Genomic DNA, 20,156 nt, shown 5'->3' on the forward strand with positions numbered 1-20,156 from the left:
TGTCATTTCCTCTTCCAGGCACTTACTGATATTAGCTATTTCTTCCGTTGTCCTGCATTTTATTGTTTCTGTCTTTACTGAAAACTTAGGCAATATATACATGTTTAATTTAAAACTAATTAATTCATGATCACTTGATCTGCCAGGTTTTTTTGACTGGCTTTTCTGCAGTGTTCTAGATTTTCAAAATCTAAATCAGCATTCCCTCCATTTTATCCAGTATTTTCTGATAAAATGTGTTAACTATCACATCCACCGTGCTTCATCATTATTACTAGCACTTGGGTTTTAGTCTTTATTTACAAGTATCACATATGATGTCATTTCTGGAAGTAATATTATATCCAAAGAAGTAATATTATATCCAAATCCATCCATCCAAATTTTATATTTATATCTGTACTTGACTGCATGGATGGGATTCAGTCTGAGGTGAGGATATCTACATTTGAGTGTCCATATGTGAACTAAGCTCCTACTAAGAGTCGCAGTCAGTACAATCAATGATGAGCAGCAAGTCATTCAGCTGAGCAGCTAAAGAGCTCAACTCAGTTGCCATCTGAGATGCCCCAGAGGGTCCGAAACATTAATATGTGGCAGATATGACGTGTGTCACAGGAGAAATAGGTCGTTCTGGAGCAGCAGTAGGCTACTCGGCACTGAAACATCTGTAAGTCTCTTTGTTTACACAACTATTCCACTGAAGATGCCTACTTAGATAAATCTAGCTACAAATCTCTGTAGTCAGTTGACTGCATTATTGAGATCTGCACTGCCTGGAGTACGAATTAAAGATCTAGCCAAGAGGTAGTCTTCCATATATAGAAAAGAAAATATTGCTGTCCTAATATTTAAGTGAGTCATATTGTTTCAATATATATCTCAATGTTATTTCCAAATATTATTGTGACTAAAATTTGTTTTCCTATCCATCCTCAAGATTAATTAGTCCAAACAGATGATGAAGAAAGAACGAACAACATTAATGCGAAATCTCTCACATCTACTACATATCACATCTATCTTTGTTTTGACCATTTCTGCCAGGTGCATACCTTCAATACTTGTTATCCTTTCATGTTTTCAATATCAGTGTTATTACATTTCAGGGTAGTCAGGTTCTTCCATTTGTCTGCTTTGGCCTCCTATGTAAAATAAGTACCCATTTCAGAATTTTTGTTTCTTTTTATTTCTAACTGAAGCATCTCCCTAGCCAGAACAGCTGAATCCTTTCACTTTCAGTACTGATTACTTGACCATTGCCTTAATAATCAGTTACTTCTTCTCGTGATCTTTATTTACCTATGCCTTTATTTACCAGATTTTCCTGCTAAACATGGAAGATAATATGACTTTCTCCAAATATTCTCCCCTTCTCTTTTGTGGAAATTAAATTTTTTTTTTCCCTATTTATCATGCAAATCTCAGATCCAGCAGGCCAGTATCCATATATGGTCTATTTCTCAGAGTTTATGAATGCTTGCTAATGGTAAAAAAGTCCCAAACCTAATTTAAGCCTTAAGGGATCAATACTGGGTCTGGTCCTGTTTAACATCTTAATTAATTATCTGGATGATGGGGCAGAGTGTCCCCTGAGGAAGGTTACAGATGACACCAAATTGGGAGGAATGGCTGATATGTCAGAGGGTTGTGCTGCCATCCAGAGAGATATCAACAGGCTGGAAAACGGGGTCACAGGAACCTCATGAAGTTGAACAAGAAGTCCAAAGTATTGCACTTGGGGAGGAGGAATCTCATGAACTGATAGATGCTGGAGGTTGCCCAGATGGAAAGCAGCATGGTAGAAAAAGACTTGGGGATCCTGGTGGACAACAAGTTGTACATTAGCCCACAGTGTGCCCTTGTTGCTAAGAAGGTCAATGTTATCCTAGGCTGCATTAGGCAAAGCATTGCCAGCAGGTCGTTGAGGAAGGTTATCTTTCCCCTCTGCTCAGCACTGGGGAGGCCACACGTGGAGTGCTGTGTCCAGTGCCGGCTTCCCCAGTACAACAGAGACATGGACATATTGGAGAGACCACAAAGATGATGATGGGACTGGGTCACCTCCCCTGTGAGGAGAGGCTGAAAGAGCTGAGAATGTTCTGCCAAGGGAAGAGAATGCTGAAGGGGGATCTTATTAAGGTATATAATTACCTGGAGGGAGGGTGCAGAGAGGGTAGCCAGGCTGTCTTCAGTGGTGCCTAGTGACAGGTCACGAGGCAAGGGGCACCAGCTGAAACAGAGGAGGTTCCCTCTGAACATGAGGAAACACTTTTTTACTGTGAGAGTGACTGAGCACTGGAATAAGTTGCCCAGGGAGGTTGTGGAGTCACCCTCCTTAGAGAGATTAAAAAAACATCTGGGCATGATACTGGGCAACTGACTCTGGGTGGTCCTACTTAAGCAGCGGGGGTGGACAAGACAACCTCCAGAGGTCTCTTCTAACCTCAACAATTCTCTCATTCTGTGACCTTCATTTTATTGTTACAACTGTGTTTTTCATCTCTTGGTCAGTACTTTAGTCAGACCAGTTCAGCCTCCACTTTTTAGGGAATCCATCCAGTTTAGCAAGTCTTCTATGGTCTGTTCCAGAGTGAACTTGAAAATGCCATTTGTCATTACACGAAAGATTATGTCACTCTTACAAGAGCATTTTTATCTCAGGTCCATAACTTATACCTTTGACTTTGGACATCATCAAGCCGTTCTATCTTCTGAATGTGTAAAGTGATAATCCTGCCAATGGTTTCTAACAGATAGCCATCAAACATATACATCTGCCTCTTACATTCTCCTGTTTGAAATCTCCAGCCTTCTCCTTTCTAGCATCTGCATATCACTGCATCTTTTATTCTTTTTCACAATTTTCTGTACAACACATTACTTATTTGGCTCCAAATTTTATTTTTCACAAAAACATTTCTGGCTGTTACTGAGATTTCCCTAGGAATGATTCCCACTAAAGTCAAGATTTAACAGAAGCATGGAAAAAGGCAAAAAGGCACAGCACTTTTAGAAGATTTTGCCAGGAGAGAATAACCCATCTCACTGTCCAAAAAAAAAAAAAAAATTAGGTACATAAGAGCTTTATCTTCCAAGAATATTTTGCACATGACTGAACCGTTATTAACTTTAATCTATTAAAACAGACACACTGAAGACATGAAAATAATTGTGTTTTTTGTTTTTTTCCTAATAAAAGCAGAAGTACCTTGGAAGTAGATTAAATCTTTGTCCAAATACAGAAGGCTCCTAGAGTCAATACAGTCATCATTGGCCAATTTGAGGAGACTGCAGATTCCACTAGGGTCATGTGCTGTTTCATTACAACATCAGTGTCCGTACAATATTAAAAAAGACAGATAGAGAAGGCCTCAGCACTGTCAAGCTAGGAAACTAATTTTTTTTTGCCTTCTTAACCTGTTTGCCCATTAAAGATTATAACCATGTGACACCATATTTTGTACAACACATTTTGTACCACCACAGTAAGCTTAAATACATTAAATATAGAAGTTCATGCTGCTTTCCAGATTTGTTCTATGTAAATCCACAGCCCACTATTTATTTCCTCACTAGATTGTCCATCAATGTCATGTAAGACGGCAAGACTTGGTGTTACAGCTGTTACAACAAAGCAACTTGGTATCTCCTCAGTGATGGTACTCATCTAATTTCTTTTAGTTCTTTCACCTACAAAGTAAACTACTTCTAGATCTTTTTTAATTTAATCTTTTCAGAAGCGCTGTCTATTTTTTACTGCCAATGCAGCTGGTCCAGTGCGGATGCCTGGGCATTCATTCAGCTCTGGAGTAAGGATGATATCCAACCACAAGCAAACAAATGGTGCATTACACTGCTTCTGACGAGCAAGCAGATGGAAATAGCTTGGTAATGTGACTAAAGTATAGTTACCATCCCTACAGTATCTGGGTGCTTCATAATTTGTAATGTACCCATGCTTACAATTCTATGAAATAAGAAAGCTATAAACTATTCCTAATTTACAGATTGGGAAGTGAAGCCCAAAATCAAAAAGGGACTAGAGTCTAAATTGCACTTCTGGCAGAATTTAACACCCTCAGGCTAATAAAGCAATCTATGCAATGTCTTACATTCTTCACATCTCGTTTTGTCATATAACTTAGGTGGGCATCTGAGCTGTTGCTATTGTGGTTGCCCATAAGTACAGGCTTAAGCAGGCTGCTTAGTCTGCTGCTGAAAGCCTTTGTGGAGTCTCAAAGCAAAGCTCCCTGGTGGTCATCTCCCTAGTGGGGCACAACTTGAGCAGCATGCTCTGCCCATATTACATGAGGAAGGAATCCTCTTCTGTCTAACAGCCTCAAAATTAACCCACAAGGAAATTAGGTAAGTTACATTTTAGTCCTCTGCCACCCTAAGAGCTTGAATTCATAGCACTTCATATCCTGAAAGTGCCCTTGCCATCATACTTAACTAGTGCTGAGATCATTTTTGAACTTAGGCAAATAAGCAGTCAGAAATGCAAAATTTACATGGATGGAGAAGGAACAAGTGAGAAAGGCTGAAAGGTCATGCCTACTTCTGGAAAGGCAGGATTTCATACACAATTCTTGGGTGTTTCTTACCAACTTCCCACTGTTTTTGCAACTCTGTTATGCACTCTGTTGTGAATCCCAATCTAGCTGCCTTTCTCACAGGTAATACCTAGGAAATTCAGGCAGCTAACTCAGCCTTCTGACTTCTGTTCTTGGGTCCATGCACCTAATTGATGATGCAGAGCTCTGTATGGCAACACTGAAGTTCTTGTGGGAATCTGTGACACAGATATTCCTACTCAACTAAAAGACCTCTCCAAGATCCCAAACACTACAAAACGCATGTTCAAAAACAGACACAAGAAAATTTTACATGATAAAACTTCAGAGAGGTTCTAAAGATCCATGTTAGGCAGGACCTCCCACATCTACTTTCAAGGCAATAATTGAAGAACTAGCTGAGACCTTATATATCTGAAATCTTTAGCTGCTGCGCAACAGTACAAATCAAGAAGTGAGAAACACCAGCATATGAACTCAGCCAAATCATTAAGGGCTGGGTTTGCCTTTCCTGAATTCTGTGGGAAGCAAGCAGAGAGAAACCTCAGCGAAACAGACTAAATTCTTGATGCTCATGGTTGTATGATCAGCTTAGTGCTTAATACAGTAAAACAACACAAAAGCAAAAGCTCACAGAAAACAGAACTTAAAACATACAGTAACACAGACTTGTATCAGAGTTCTTGGAGCACAGAAAAGCCTCAATACAAAGCAAGGACCAGTGAGAGCTCAAGAGAACCAGAATGAGCATCCCAGCTGTGCAGCACTCCCCCAGAAGGAGAAATTGCCATCAAAACTCCAGGATGAATCGGCAAGATAAATTCTGAAAAAGCATTTTAGAAGTGGTTTAAATTAATATTGAAATGTTTTTTATTTATTACATATTCTTCTATTAAGCCTTGAATAGCTGGACAATGTATTCCTGAAAAGGAGACATAAGCTGACTACGGGATTTAACCTGAATTTAAGATGCTTAGTTTTCAATAAGTCATCCACGTCAAACCACTCTGAGCAAGCTGGTAAACTAAAAGACACACTGAGATTTTAAATGAATACTTTCTTTATGTAACGGAATTTTGCAGGTCTTAGCAAGATTCACTCTCAGAGCAATGATACATTAAGTCTTGTGTCCAGCAGAGACCAAAGCCCAGAGTTTCACAAAGGAACGCCAATTCTCCTGTTCTTCTTTTTTTCACACAATTTCCTTTTCATTCGACTGAAGTTACATATTTGGTTTAATGCTTGCCAGAAAATGAAATTATACAAAATGATACTGCAGCTGAATTTTAAGGCCACCCACATAAGTTGCTCTCATTCTGGATTTTTCCTTGCCCTGCTACCAGTGGCAACAGAGGTGACAATTTCTATCAATTATTTCACAACAGATAAGGTGACAAATCTATGACATCCTCAAGAGGCTCAAACTTGCTTTCATCAGAGCCCAGATCATGCAACCTATTGATCTTTATGGCAGTTTTCTTCAGCTCTAATCCTCTTTAACTCCTCTCCACGAGTTAGAACAGAAGCAATATATCTGTCAGTTGTGTAGAAAAAAAAACAACACAACAAGCCTTTGCAATCCATTCTACTTGACATTTTAAATCAAATGAAGTTTTGTTTAGAAAATAAAGTCCCTTTCCTCCAACACTAGGAGCTGACATTCATCAGCTGATTTAGCTGAATTTTTTAACATATTATTTTAAATGCATCAAGGCAAAAAGCAATGCTACATCTTTAATTTTACTGTAATGGAATTTGATTCTAAGCTGATAGCAATAAACTCACTAGTCATATATTACTGAAAAAATGATACATAAAAAAGATTTAGCATTTATACATACAGTATGCTCTCGATAAACATACACTAGATCCTAGAAGGGCTTCAGTGCAGGTGGAGAAAGGCTCTCTGTACTTCTCTAAAAGCCAAGTGCCCTCTTGTGGTTAGCAGCATCTTCATATGCAAAACCAGACCAAGAGTTGAAGTACATGAACGCATCATGTCTTGTTCACACCAGACATTGACGATGGCCAGGGTAAAGAAATCAGCCTGGAGACTTGTTGGAAAGTTGAGGCTCCTTCAGTGCAATAGGTGTGGGACACTGCTACCCTAAATCCTTGTGTTGATGGTCTCCACAGCATTGCTCATAGAGGTTATCTGCTGACTTGGGGAGGAGGAAGTTAAAAAGGAGACTGCAATTGCTGTGATTCAGATTGACAGAACAAGTTGTTGATGACTCTGAAACATTTCACTTATTATCTCTCCTGGTAGGCCTGAAAAAGGCTGGAGATTGCTTCCTTATACATTTTCTCTGGAAGATATCTCAGTGTCCCAGTCAATTGCTATGGAATTCTTGAGAACAGTGAGCTAACAATGTCATTTGACTGCAAGATTTTTCCCTGATTGTTTTCTTTTAAATACAAAGTGTAATCTGCCTCTGGGAATACCTCAAAGTGATTTGAATAAAATAGTCTGCTGGTTTATGCAAGGCCACCAGGAGGAACAACTAACGCCAACAGGACAAGGAAAGGAAAAAATGCAAATCAAAAAGCTCTCTTGGAGGCATCCAAAATACTCGTCTGAGGTCAGATGAAAGGAGTAGGAAGGGGAAGTCTGTGAGGAGGCAGGATACAGTGTAGGGCAGTCAGACTAGACTACAGAACTTTCTCCAAAATACTTCCAAGCTTTATGAAAAGATAGGATACCAGATTTCTTCACCCCATAGAGCTACTAGTGACTTAATCCAGCAAGAGCAACAAGGTTCATTTAACAGTGACTTGCTAGGAGAACTGTCAACATTTCCCAAGCCATTATAAAGTGCTGATGTTCCCTATAGGCAGTTATCAACACCTACTGAAATACAAAGTCTTCATTGGGTGTTTTCATAAACCCAAGATTCTCCTCTTGTTATGCTGCCAACGCCTTCTCCAGTGTGACACTGCCACACATTCCGTTTACAGTTTAACACTGAAAGCAAAAACCCTGAGGTGGCTGTGTGAGGGTCTTAGTTCTGTGGTCACTGTGCTCTCAGAAGGGCAGCTTTGCAAAAGCAAGTATCTGGCCCTTAATGTCAGAATTTTCTCAGCTATGGTGCTGGACATTCCTGAAAAATGGTGATTTATCACAGAAACCTTGGTTCCTTGGCTAATCTTAACTAGAGCGTTGCTAAGGCAATGATATCAGGAGTATGCTCCTCTGAACTGAGTTTGCAGTATGCTTTTCAGTATTTGCATACTAAAGCCGCTATCTAGGGATTCTTTATTGCAGAAATGGTGAGAGAGAAAGGAATAATTTTCTTTCCGCTTATATGGGAAATTACACTTAACAGAGAGCATGTATTTTACCAAAACTCATTTAAGGAAAAAAATGAGAATAAATGAATGCAGCATGTTTAAGAGAGGCAAGTAAAATTCGCAATATGTAATACTTTAGTGAGAAGGCATTACTTCTGTAATTATTTCTGAAGTACTATATGACATTTGTATTATTCATTGGGACATAAAGGAAATTACTGACTAAACAGTTTTCACTATTGGAACTCCCTTGTGCTTGTCACTGTTTAGGTTTTTAATGAGCCCTCAATACAAAAAATTATTTTCTAAACCCTGACTCTAAAAATTTGGGTGTTCAAGGTATTGGTTCTACATTTACTGTCATGTGACACCTATGTGATTCTTTTTTAAACAAAAAAAAGGATTATCTCACGTTCGTATAAGAGCTTCAGAACGATAATTGTATATTTAAATCATTTTGGGTTGTTTTTAATAGCAAGAAATCATTCATCAGTACAATTCTAATTCTAAAGCAAAAATAGTGCAGGCCATCTGCAACAATTATTGCAATTTATCAACATAGAAAATCCACTGTGCTTCCTTGTTCCTCACTCCAGGATTTGCATTTGTATTCTTCTCTTTCATTCAGGTTTTTATAGCTTGCTGACTGCCAGGGTCCCTGATGACTAATCTTCATTTTCCCTGTAGTACTTGATATCGAGAAAATATTTTATGCTACCTATCTCTAAATGGGATGAATTGCTCTATGGACATGTTTTTTTCCTTCTCTTAACTATGGTAGGACCTTAAATGACTAGCAGAGTGAGATGAATCTCTTCAGTATCTTTGATATATCTCCTCTGTTAAATACAACTGAAAATCCTTAGGAAGTTAAAAATTATTAGAGGTCCTTCTAATAATTCTAACTGCATAATTCTGACTTACTTGGGAACATAGGTTAAAAAGACTTTCAAATACTATTTAGTTTTCTAAATACATTGATCAAAACAAAATCTACTGTCTACTGTTGTCATATTGTAGAAATTGTATCATCTTGCTGGAAGAATCACTTTTCTATTTTTCCCCAGAATTTCATATGCAACTGCAAGCTGAAAGCTGAATACCATAGTGTACTTTTGATTTAACACACACACACATGATTTTATATATATCTACTCTCAGCATTTTTACTTCGAGCAAATGTAGATTGATGACTGGCTGCAAAGCTCTTTGCTTTTCTATACCCACTCACCACATCTGCTCTTTATTCTCATTTGTGGAGAAGCTAAATATTTCCCCCTACTCCCCTGAACAACTCTCAAAAACATAAAAAGGATTTGGATAAACCTATATACTTAAACACAACTAAATGTTCTGTGTATTTTTTTTTCCCAATGTTTTATCTCCTGAAATTTAAAATAAAAAAGAACGGCTCTGCATTCTCCAAGAGTATCTGTAAATATACACTGACTCTTCTGATAGCTTCAGTGAAAAAAAAAAAAAGAACAGCAAGCCCACAATATAGATCTACTTTCTTCCACTCTTTCCTTCTCTCAGAAATCAAAACAAGGAAAAATGAAACATTTCACTAAATCCCTAGGCACTTTTGATCTCCCCTCTGGCTAGCAAATAAAGGAATGTATTTACTTTAAACTGTGAGGCTGAAGGAAGGACTTAAAAGTGCAGAAGAAAAACCTACGGCATGGTACATGGGCTCCAGGTGTCACTGAGTAAATCTAGGACTCTACAAACTGTTTTCTAGACTCCTTCTGGCAGTATGAATCTTTCAGTTATGCTAACATTCTTTCCTTTATGGGAACAGTAATCAAACCTCTCAAAACCATAGCTCACAGGTGAAGAGACAAGGCAGTATTTAGCAAGGATTAGAAAAACTGGATTGGGGCAGTCCAGCTGCTGGTAAAGCAGATTATCTCACTGATAATGACTCTTCAAGTGCTGGGCAAGGTGTAATTGGATTGGTTAAGATAGTACTATTAACTGGACAGAAATAAACTCTTCTGAGAGCATAAGCGCACATGCCAGTCTGTGCTTTACAGGCTGACAGGAATAACATTGTCTGAAGCAGACTCTACTGTAAATTTTCTAGATCAGTGTTCTGTCTTCAAGAATTTTCTTCAAACAATCCCAGTTGTATGTTCAAATCAGCTCTGTGAAACAGGAAAGTGGGATAGGAAAGATTTTTAATTAGCTGTTTAAAAAAAAAATATCCTGCCAACCTAGAAAACACTATGATCTTTACGACAGTACTAAAACTGGCAAGAATGTTTACTATCCAAAAGCCATGGATCAGATCAGAAAGAGTAGTTAAATATTCACACCCTGCTTAAAGCAGATAATCATTCACGCTAATAGGGCATGCAGCCTTCTCTGGGCTCAGTAAACTCCCATTAATCTTCAGAATCTGAAGCACAAAAAAGTCAGAAGGAAACACTTCTGTAAGCATAAGCAACTCAAATAAAAATCATCAGAGCCCTGCCTCATAATGTTCATTATTCCTGCTTATGTTACAAGGCATTATCACATCTTTTTCTACCTTCCTTATTTCTAAAAGTGGGTGGGAAGCAGAAGAGGTGTCAAAGTAAAAGATTTCAGCAAATGATAGTCTAAGGAAAAAGCAGTCCTGAATTTAAAATTGTTTTCACTTCATTTACCACTTTAGAAGACTAAATGGCCAAAGTATTTGCTGTTTTTTCTTACCATTTTCTCCTCAAGATTGCAGAAATATGTTATACGCTTTGTTGAAATACAGGTCATGAAATATGAGCATATTAAGGGATAAAATTTAAAAAATGAAAACAGATACTTCTTTCAGTGTTGCAAAAATTTACTGTACAATAAGGAATTTTCCTGTAAACATAATATGCAAAATGTTACTGCAACTATTAATCTGCGTTATCACAGCTGATACTGGGAGTAGCAATTGATACACCAGAGGATTGTGCTGTCATTCAGAAGGGCCTCAATAGGATGATAAAATAGGCAAGAAAGGAATCACATGAAGTTCTGTTCAACAGGAAGAAATGCAAAATCCTGCCCCTGGGCATAAATAACCCCAGGCACCCGTATACACTGAGGGCTGACTGGCTGGGAAGCAGCTTGGCAGAGAATGACCTTGGGGTCCTGGTGGACAAGATGATCACAAGCCAGCAGTGCACTCTTGCTGCAAAGAAGGGCAATGGCCACCTGGGCTCCCTTAGGAAGAATGTTGACAGCAGGTCAAGGGAGGCGATCCGTCCCTTCTCCTTAGCACTGGTGAGACACATCCAAAGTGCTGGGTCTAGTTCTGGACTCTCCAGTACAAGAAAGACACGGTCTTCCTGGAGCCGGTCCAGCACAGGGCTATGAAGATGACTCAGGGACTGGAGCGTGTGACAGATGAGGAGAGGCTGAGAAAGCTTGGGCTGTTCAGCCTAGAGAAGAGAAGGCCCAGGGGGACCTCATCAATGCATATAAATATGTGATGGGAGGGAGGAAGAAGAGGGAGCCATGCTCTTCTCAGTGGTGCCCAGTGACAGGACAACAGGCAATGGGCACAAACTGCAACATGTGAAATTCAATCTGATCACAGGAAAGCACTTTTTTTTACTGTGAGAGTGGTCAAACACTAAGTGATCCCATGATTTTGTAATGAAGGTTTATCATTTTTCCATTTTTTCATAGAACTTGTCCAGCGACTCCATCTTGTATGCCTTACTGCAGGTTCAATCACACAACCTTCTCTCAGTTAAAAATTTCGCTACATGATTCTTCCCAACATTCAGCTCTTATGTACCACCTACTTGATTTTACGATATACTTTATAAATTTATAAGCAACTGCATAGCTGAAACAATAAAAAAGCAAGCAGGACTGATTGTTTTGGTTTCTAGACCAGGCTGCTGCTATTTTTTGTCATGAAAAAACAAAGATTATACAAGTTCTTCAATTACACTGGGATTTATTGTTAACCAACTATATGCCATAGTACTCACCACAGACATTTGATCAAAGGTGTGAACAATGGAAAATTTATCTACAAATAAGCAGAAAATTTGACCCATTGATATAATTTCAACATATAATCACTAATTCTATTGAAAACCAGTTATGAATACCCATTTCTACCTGCTGGATTTCCACGAATAAGCTCCATCTTGTCTTGAAGAATACGAATTTGCCTTTCCAGCTGTTTGTTCAATTCTACTTGTGTCTCGTATCTGGTTTTCCATTCATTACCTAAAATCAAATACACGGTTATTCTATTTCCCAGATTATTTCATGACATTTCAAGTAAAAGCTAGCATTTTTTCAAACTGTTCCCACTTTTTTCTGGAGACTGATAAAGTCTCCAGTTAGTAATCTTCATAATGAGGACCTCTGCATACAAAAGAGTTTGAAAATATAAATCAAGGAAACTTTTCATTGGGCTTACTGTGGCCAAAATATTAACCAGCTCTCTGAATTCATGTTATTCATAGTTTCATTAATAATTAACAAAAAAAACTAACATGGAAGCATGTAGCACTACTTAATTTTACATTTGCAACATCATGTCTATAATAGTGATGTTTGAAAAGGGCAAACTTAAATTTCTAAATAAAAATTTTTATGTCTGTAGGGCCTACCCAAAATAATTAATTTTCTGTGTTTCCTATTCAATTAGCAAGACTGTTGTAATTCACTTACCTTCATCTTCAATACTACTGAGTCTTTTTTCCAGTTCTGTTACTGTGTTTCTCAGTTCGAATATTGAGTTTTCAAGCATTTGCCTGTGGTATTTAGAGAAGTCAATAAATTGTCTATTGCATTAATCCTATTATGAAAATTAAAAAGAATAAATCTAATTTATGTTCAGATGAAATATCTACTGGTCTTTCCTATGTAATTACAGCATCTTGCCCATGTTTTTTTAATGTATTTTTCTTTATGGATGCTACAGTGCCTTAAAAACAATAGAAGCATTTCTACTTTGTGAATAAAATTACTTCCATAAAAGCACATGACAAACATTTCCTAAAATTTAATAACTGTCTAGCAGATCATCAGAATTAAACACATGTAGAGAAGACAATGGCCTTAATTTTTAACCTAAAAAAAGATGTCCAAAGAATATGTTTTTTGAAACAAGAATATGCCCGAGAGATATACTATTTGAAATTCTGAATTAATTCTTTATTTTGACTCACTGCTCAATGATTAATAGTCATTTTGTAAATTGTACCCATAACAAAACCAGCCAAAACATACCATGTATTACGACTATCAGAAAAGGAAGCCAGTGATTAAAGTAAGATGAGTGTTACAAAAAAAAAAATTAAAAAAAAATACAGGTGCTAAAGCCACCATTTTTTTTCAGTACCTTAAACTTAACCTTGTGGGAAAATAACTTTTTGCCCACTGATTACTTCTGTATACTGGTCAGGCAGCCAGACAGCTGACAAGTACCATGGAAACTTGGCTCTTTCTGTCTTGGGAGGTTTGACCAGAAGCAGAAGCTAGTCAAGGACTTTGCTGAAAGCACAGCCCACCTGCATGCATCAGGCAGCATGCTGAATAACTCATCCTTGTAAGTGGCAAGATGGTAGTCTAGTGTGCTACAATGAATCATATGATCTCCATCACGCCAAGAAGAAATTACCCCTAACTAAATTATTGACCATATTTATGCCAAAGGCTTGGTTCTTTTTGGAGATGTCTACGGAGAAATACTCCTGCCTGTGAGATCTCAGGAAGTCAGCCCACACCAGCAAAACACAGCACAACACAATGGAAGAGCAATTTGTTGTTTTGTCCTTTAAAGTTAAGTTTGGAAGGTCAATATTTCAAAAAAGAAAAAAACAATGGTTCTTGGCTGCCTCCATTTTTCAGTGCCCAAATCGAGATATTTAAAAAGAACTGAAAATTTAACTCTGCAAATAAGGCCCTTTGGAAAATACTTTGCAATATCAATATGACAACAGATGTCCTTAAAACTCAGCCTAGTTCATTAAAACATGCAAGAGAGAAAATCACTGTGCTGTCCTATTTTTTGGTGTTTTGTTTTGTTTTGTTTTTTTAAAGGGGATCTTCCACGTCAGCATGGATCTTTTCTGAACATTTTCGTAATGAGAAATGTTCTTCAAGAAATATTTAGCCTAGAAGAAATTAAAGCTCTGATGATAGAGTGATTACTGAGAAATGGTATCACCTGTTACACTCCTGATGCTCACATTCAGTTGGTGATATTTTTTTTTCATAGCTTGAAACATCAGATTTCAACTGAAAGCTGCAGAAGCAGAAGCAAACCAACCGATCCTAAGAAACAGAAGAGGCATGCCTGGAATAAGGAGAGCTGAAGAGATGAAATAGCAAAGAAATGTGAGGAAGAGTAATCTAAGGTAATTCAAGTAAGTTTTCAGTGCGAGAAACACACTGGAGCACAGTAAGACAGATATATTGAACGGCAGGGGAGAGCTGGGTCTTCCAATCCCTCCTTGCTCCACTGCTGGTTTTGTCCCTACCGATGTTAAATTAGAGAGCGGGGACATCGGCAAAGAAAGAATTAAAGTACTGGTAACTTGCTGGTGTCAGAAAGGGTGTGGTAAAAGCCCCAGCAAAAGATAGACATGAAACACATAAGTCAAAAAGCTCAGATGCAGCAAAGGAAAGCTGAATGCTGCTGCCTGTTTGCTCCCACTCCAAATGAAAAAGGCAGATGGCTAGGAAGAAGACAAAATCTTACTACATTGCTGGTATCATTCCAATACAAATAGATAAGGTTTCTGTAGAGTTCTATCAACCTCTCAGTGCTTGGAAAAGAAAATTATGACGACAGTGAGTGCTAAAATAGGGGTTTCTGAAGGAAGTAACTGCAAATTAGACACAGTCAAAGGTGTAATTAGAGCTGAGCTGTATCAAAATGAAATTGGTTTCCTTTTCAAAGAAATACTAACTACGTGCTTAGATGGATTCAGAGGGATAACACAGGAAGAATGAGTTCTTTAAATCCAGTGTTTCCAGTTTTTAATTTGTTACCATTCCAAGACTATATACACCATTTCTTACATTATATTTTATTATTCTTTCTGCACCATTAGCAAAACTGCCAGCCAACTTCAAACTATATTTTGTCCTGATGAAAATGTGTACTGAAATGATAAATTGACTGGTGTCAGACTGTAACTGCTACTGTAATAGAAAGTCTTATTTTCATTTGGCAACTGAAATCAGTTTTTAAAAAAATCTAATTTTTATTAAACTTTTAACGCTCCAGTAGCACCGAGAAAGTAGCCAAGGGTGCCACATCTCTATTTCAGTCAGGGTATATGCAGTAAATTTCAGTCCCTGTCCTGACAGAGCAGGGATGTAGAAATAAATCACTTTGACCAACTTGCTAAATACTTCAGCTTTTTAATGTATCAAAGTATTTTGCATTTCTGGAGTTATTTCTAATTGCGATAGGAAGTGATGGTCATGCCACGTATCTGTTGCTGTGAATTTAATGCAGCTGTGTATAGGTGCCTGCTCAGAGACTTGGTCTGTGCTTAGAGGGACTGTGGCATGAGTTAAGCTGCAACCTCACATGTGTTAAACATAATTAGACATATTCACGGCCTCTGAATCTTTGCCATGTCAATGGACAATTTATAGTCATCACCCAAGAAAGCCCACAAATCCTGGAAGCTCACATTTAAGTCATCAGGAGAACTTAACTACATCCTTGCATACTAAGCTTAACATGAAACCTCTCATGAAGAAAAGAAAAAAGAGCAGTTCAGATAAGAAGGCTGTGACTGAAATGACAAATTAAATAAATTGCTAAGAATGCCTTGGCAGGCAAGGCAAGCACCATGTGCTCACAATGGTGGAAGAAACCACCGATGGCTGGAAACATCCTGTGCCAGAACACTACCCTGGGGCTTGAAAAGCAAGGCTTATGGTGACGTGGCACCCCAGGAAGAATTGAGTCAGACAACAGGCCTCATTTCAGAAACAACCTCATAGACACCTGGACCCAAGAACATAGCATGAAGTGGGTATGTCACATCCCCCATCACGCACCAGCCTCCAGGAAAATTGAACAACACAACAGATGCTAAAGACTACACTGAGAGCAATGGGTGGACTATGTTTAACAAAAGCCACGTGGTTAGTCAACACCAGGGGATCTGCCCAATCAAAACTTCGATGTACTGTAGAAGGGGACAAAGTTCCTGCAGTGCACATAAAAAATACGCTAGATCTGGGTTATTGCTGCCTCAGGCAAAGGCAAACCCATACGTGGGATTGCTTTTGCTCAGAGACTTGGGTGCACTTGGTGATGCAGGAGGATGGGGAATTCCAATGTGTACTTCAAGGGAATTTGATTTTGGGTGAGAATAGCCAATGAATTAAATTGTATATTAATTGCTATATAACACCATATATCATCATTTCTATGGTGGCTGCATGCCATATCACGGGTATTACAGTAAAATCACCCAACTTAGTGAAGAATGAACTTTAATGAAATAAGCAAAGTGAAGTGATGATAGAACCGGACAAGTGCAGCAGTGATGGAACCAGAACAGGCTTAAGCATGCAACAATCCACCGCCACACATCATCTTTCCTGCTCTGAAAGGCTGTTATGACAGATGAAACCCAAAGTCATGGACTAAATGAACTCAACGGACATTTTATATGGATGGCTCACAGACTTAGTATGTGTTTGTATATGTATCAAGAGACAGGAAAGGTGGTGGTGATTAACTGAGATGTACTGGAAGTGTGGACTCTGGGCATGACATAAATGGTATAGAATAAGGGGTGGATATTGTTTTGGTTTTGGCTGGGACAGAGTTAATTTTTTTCCTAGTGGCTGGTACAGTGCCATGTTTTGGATTTAGTATGAGAATGATGTTGAGTTGTTGTTAAGTAGTATGTATCCTAAATTAAGGATTTTTCAGTTTCCTGTGCTCTGCCAGCAAGGAGGTGCACAAGAAGGTGGGAGGGAACATGGCCAGGAGAGCTGACCCAAATCAACTAAAGGGATACTCCGTACGACAGCACGTCCTGCTGACACAAACTGGTGGGAGCTGGCCAGGAGGGGCAGATGCTGCCTGGGCATTGGTCAGCGTGTGGTGAGCAACTGCATTGTGCATCACTTGTCTTTCTCGGGATTTATTTCTCTTTCTTTTTGTTATATTATTTTTCATTATTATTATTACATTTTATTTCAATTATCAAACCATACTTATCTCAACCCACAAGTTTAACTTTTTCAGTTCTCTTTCCCATCCCACCAGGGGGGTGAGGAGTAAGTGAGCAGGTGCGTGGTTCTTAGTTGCCAGCTGGGGTTAAACCACAACACTTTTAAAGACAGTGTACAGGTGTTATTGGACCTGAAAGTGACAGCCACTTAGGATGAAAGCCATTCCCCTGCACGTTTTGCTATCCAGATCTGGATATCTGGTACACGTATCAGGTAAAAGGCTGCCTGAGGTCATTTTCTATAGTGGAGAGAGAAACCAGTGAAACATTACAGGAGAAGCACTAGGCAATTCGTCAGTTCTAGGGCATCACCTCTATAACGTGGCAGATTTTACTGATTCCTGTAGAAGACAAAATATATAGATGCCTTCAGAACCTATGAACAAAGCACAAACAATACTGCGCAGTGCAAAAGGCACCACAGGGAAGAGCATGTGCAGTAGTGAAAGCTACAGACTTTTGACACTTGCAGTCAGCAGTGTGCTGGGAAAATGCCCCAGCTTTCCTTGCCAGGAAAGCCACAGAAGCTGAAATCTCACAAGCTGAATTAACACAAAACTCCATCAACATTTGCAAGTAGCTGACATGCATAAATATATGGCTTTAAGACCTCTTTGTCTATTAAGAAGTATACTCCAGTATTATATGCCTTCTCTCTCTCTCAGAAACATTTGCCATGACATTTCCCAATCAAAACCTGTACTGAATCTTGATTACAGTAATTCAGAGTCATAGTTAAGCTGACTTTCATTAAATCCTTTAAAAGATTTCACAGTACTACATCCATAATCACTGAGAATCAGCAGGTGCCTTAGGTACAGACCCCTTACAGACATGGATGATTCGATTTATTCTGTGAAGTAAAAACCTCTTCTTCATGAGTGTTAAATAAGAGTGGTAGGTGGGCTGCCAGCAAACTGCCCAAATGGCACAATAATCAAATAAGCCAGTAAAAAAATGACAAGGGTGAGATGGCTGTGAAGGAATGCAGGCATCTATCTGCAAACCAGCCATCCTCAGCTTGCTTTATATCCAGTGGAGAGAAACAGGCACCTCCTAGGGTGTGAGTCATCTCATGTTAAAACAGCCAGCCAAAGTAGGTCAGATGAATCACACCTTCAAAGAGCCTTTCTGTATTCATTAACTACATATGCCACTGGCTTAGATGGAGATGTCTAACAAGCATAGTCATTAACAGTTAGGCCAAATAAATAACTTCTGTGAAATCAGCAATAATGGTATAGTCTATTTGTACATACAAGATACACACAGGAAATAGGTGCAGAATTCACCTGGAGCTGCAAGTCTTTTACTGGCATGCCATCAAAATAAGGGTTCTTAATAAATATAAATTTTCCTTTCATTGGCAAATAAGAGTCACCACTTCACAATGTGTACTGGGTTTGGGCTCAGTCTTGTAAAAGATTCTCAGGGATACTAGCAAGAACCTAAAGTGCACAAAGAATCTACGTATTTATTTAAAAATAAATAAATAAAATAAAAATATGAGCAATGAAACAAAGCCAATACCATTCTGCTTTTTACCTGAATACCTGTAATATCAGGATTGTGTGCCAGGTAAAAGAGTTGGTGTATGCAGAGGATAATTGATACATTACACTGGTACACTACTGTTCAGGAGACTTGGTAATACTTAGTTCAAGTATGTCCAAGCTCCTTTTTGTGCCATTTTGAACACAGGAGCTGCCTAACCATTCTGACTCTGTTAATACTGGCTTCCCCCTTTCCATTAGTGAATAAACATTTTATAAAGTCTACAACTGCGGGACTAGTTTGAACACAATCTGAAGCCCAGACATCGAAAGACACATTGTCCAGGGGAAAAATCAGTATGGAATAGAATGTTTGAGAATATGGAAATGTAAATATTAAGGGTCTGACTTAAGGAAGCACAGGACCTTCTGACATTTTCTAACTTTTAATTTATTAACATTCAAAAGGCAATCATATTCTTTAACATAGGGAAAAAATGTCTAACTTCCTAAGTAAACTGGGAAAAAAAAATAAAAACTAGAATCCTACTACTGCATGAGCATCAACAATCATCAGAGCACTGAAATGTTTGCTGCTAAAGCAAGGAGACTAACCGGTAGCACTAACAAGTCCTCATCTTTGCAAACTGCACTAGAGAGATACCGTACCTTCCCTGTAGGTTTCAGTTATTTCCTGACAGTGGGGAAAGAGTGAAATCCAGTTTTCCAGTTTTATTCAACATTGTGGAAAGAAGTGTGTTTAAAGAGCACCTTGCTGACCATTCTTCCCCGAACAGGCATGTATCCACATAAGGTCTTTTCTGTTCTTACACCATGTTGGCTTCTACTCCCAGTGTACTGCACTTCGATACAGTTAATCTTCCTCACAGGTCATACGGTGCTGCTCTGGATTTGCAATGAAAACAGAGTTGATAACACACTGGTGTTTCAGCTGTTGCTGAGCAGTGCTTAATGCAGCATAAAGGCCTTTTCTGCCTCTCATGCTGCCCTGCCAGCGAGCAGGCTCGGGGTGCACAAGGAGTTGGGAGGAGACACAGGCGGGACAGCTGACCCCAACTTACCAAAGGGATATCCCATACCTCGTAATGTCATCTTCAGCAATAAAAACTGTGTGTGCTGGGAGGCGGGGGGGCTGGAGGGAGTTTGCTGGAGCTGCTTTGGTTGGCCAGATGGTGGTATAACTGGGATGTTCTTGCATCACTTGTTTTTCTCAGGTTTCTGGGGTGTTTTTTGTTTTGCCTTTTTTTTTTTTTTTTTCCCATATAGGCTGACTGAACTGTGTCTCAACCCACAAATTTTCCCACTTTTAACCTTCCAATTCTCTCCCCCATCCCCACTGGGATGGAGGTGAGCGAGCGGCTCTGCAACTTTTAGCTGCCTAACGCAGTCAAGCCACGACACCCAGACTTACCTTCCCCGCCTGCCCAGTACCAGCCTCTATTTTTGGCTGAAATTATTTACCCTACTTCCCGAGGCTCCCGGTGCCAGTCCCAGCCCTTCGGCCAGCTGTGCCTATCGCCCCCCACGCCGCCTCGCCAGCCCCAACCGTGCCCCCAGCCCGGCCC

The 20,156-nt window shown here is 39.1% G+C and overlaps 1 protein-coding gene across 6 annotated transcripts in view; it reads right to left on the reverse strand.

Annotated features, from left to right (window-relative positions):
* Positions 1 to 20,156, reverse strand: part of LOC104362216 (coiled-coil domain-containing protein 169-like) — a 33,493-nt gene that overhangs the window by 13,048 nt on the left and 289 nt on the right. For 3 of the 6 annotated variants that reach the window (XM_042793204.1, XM_042793202.1, XM_042793203.1), the window contains exons 2-4: positions 12,534 to 12,616; positions 11,973 to 12,083; positions 11,840 to 11,880 (exon numbers count right to left, since the gene is read on the reverse strand). In XM_042793204.1, the coding sequence (XP_042649138.1) occupies positions 11,840 to 11,880; positions 11,973 to 12,083; positions 12,534 to 12,616 (235 nt within the window). Of the gene's footprint in view, positions 1 to 10,781; positions 11,279 to 11,839; positions 11,881 to 11,972; positions 12,084 to 12,533; positions 12,617 to 14,034; positions 14,370 to 19,239; positions 19,477 to 20,156 lie in introns of those variants that run through there. The other 3 variants (XM_042793200.1, XM_032982882.2, XM_042793199.1) reach the window with 3 other exon arrangements.

This window comes from Tyto alba, unplaced genomic scaffold (genome assembly GCF_018691265.1).
Source record: "Tyto alba isolate M040663 unplaced genomic scaffold, T.alba_DEE_v4.0 Super-Scaffold_2, whole genome shotgun sequence".
Lineage (NCBI taxonomy): Eukaryota > Metazoa > Chordata > Aves > Strigiformes > Tytonidae > Tyto > Tyto alba.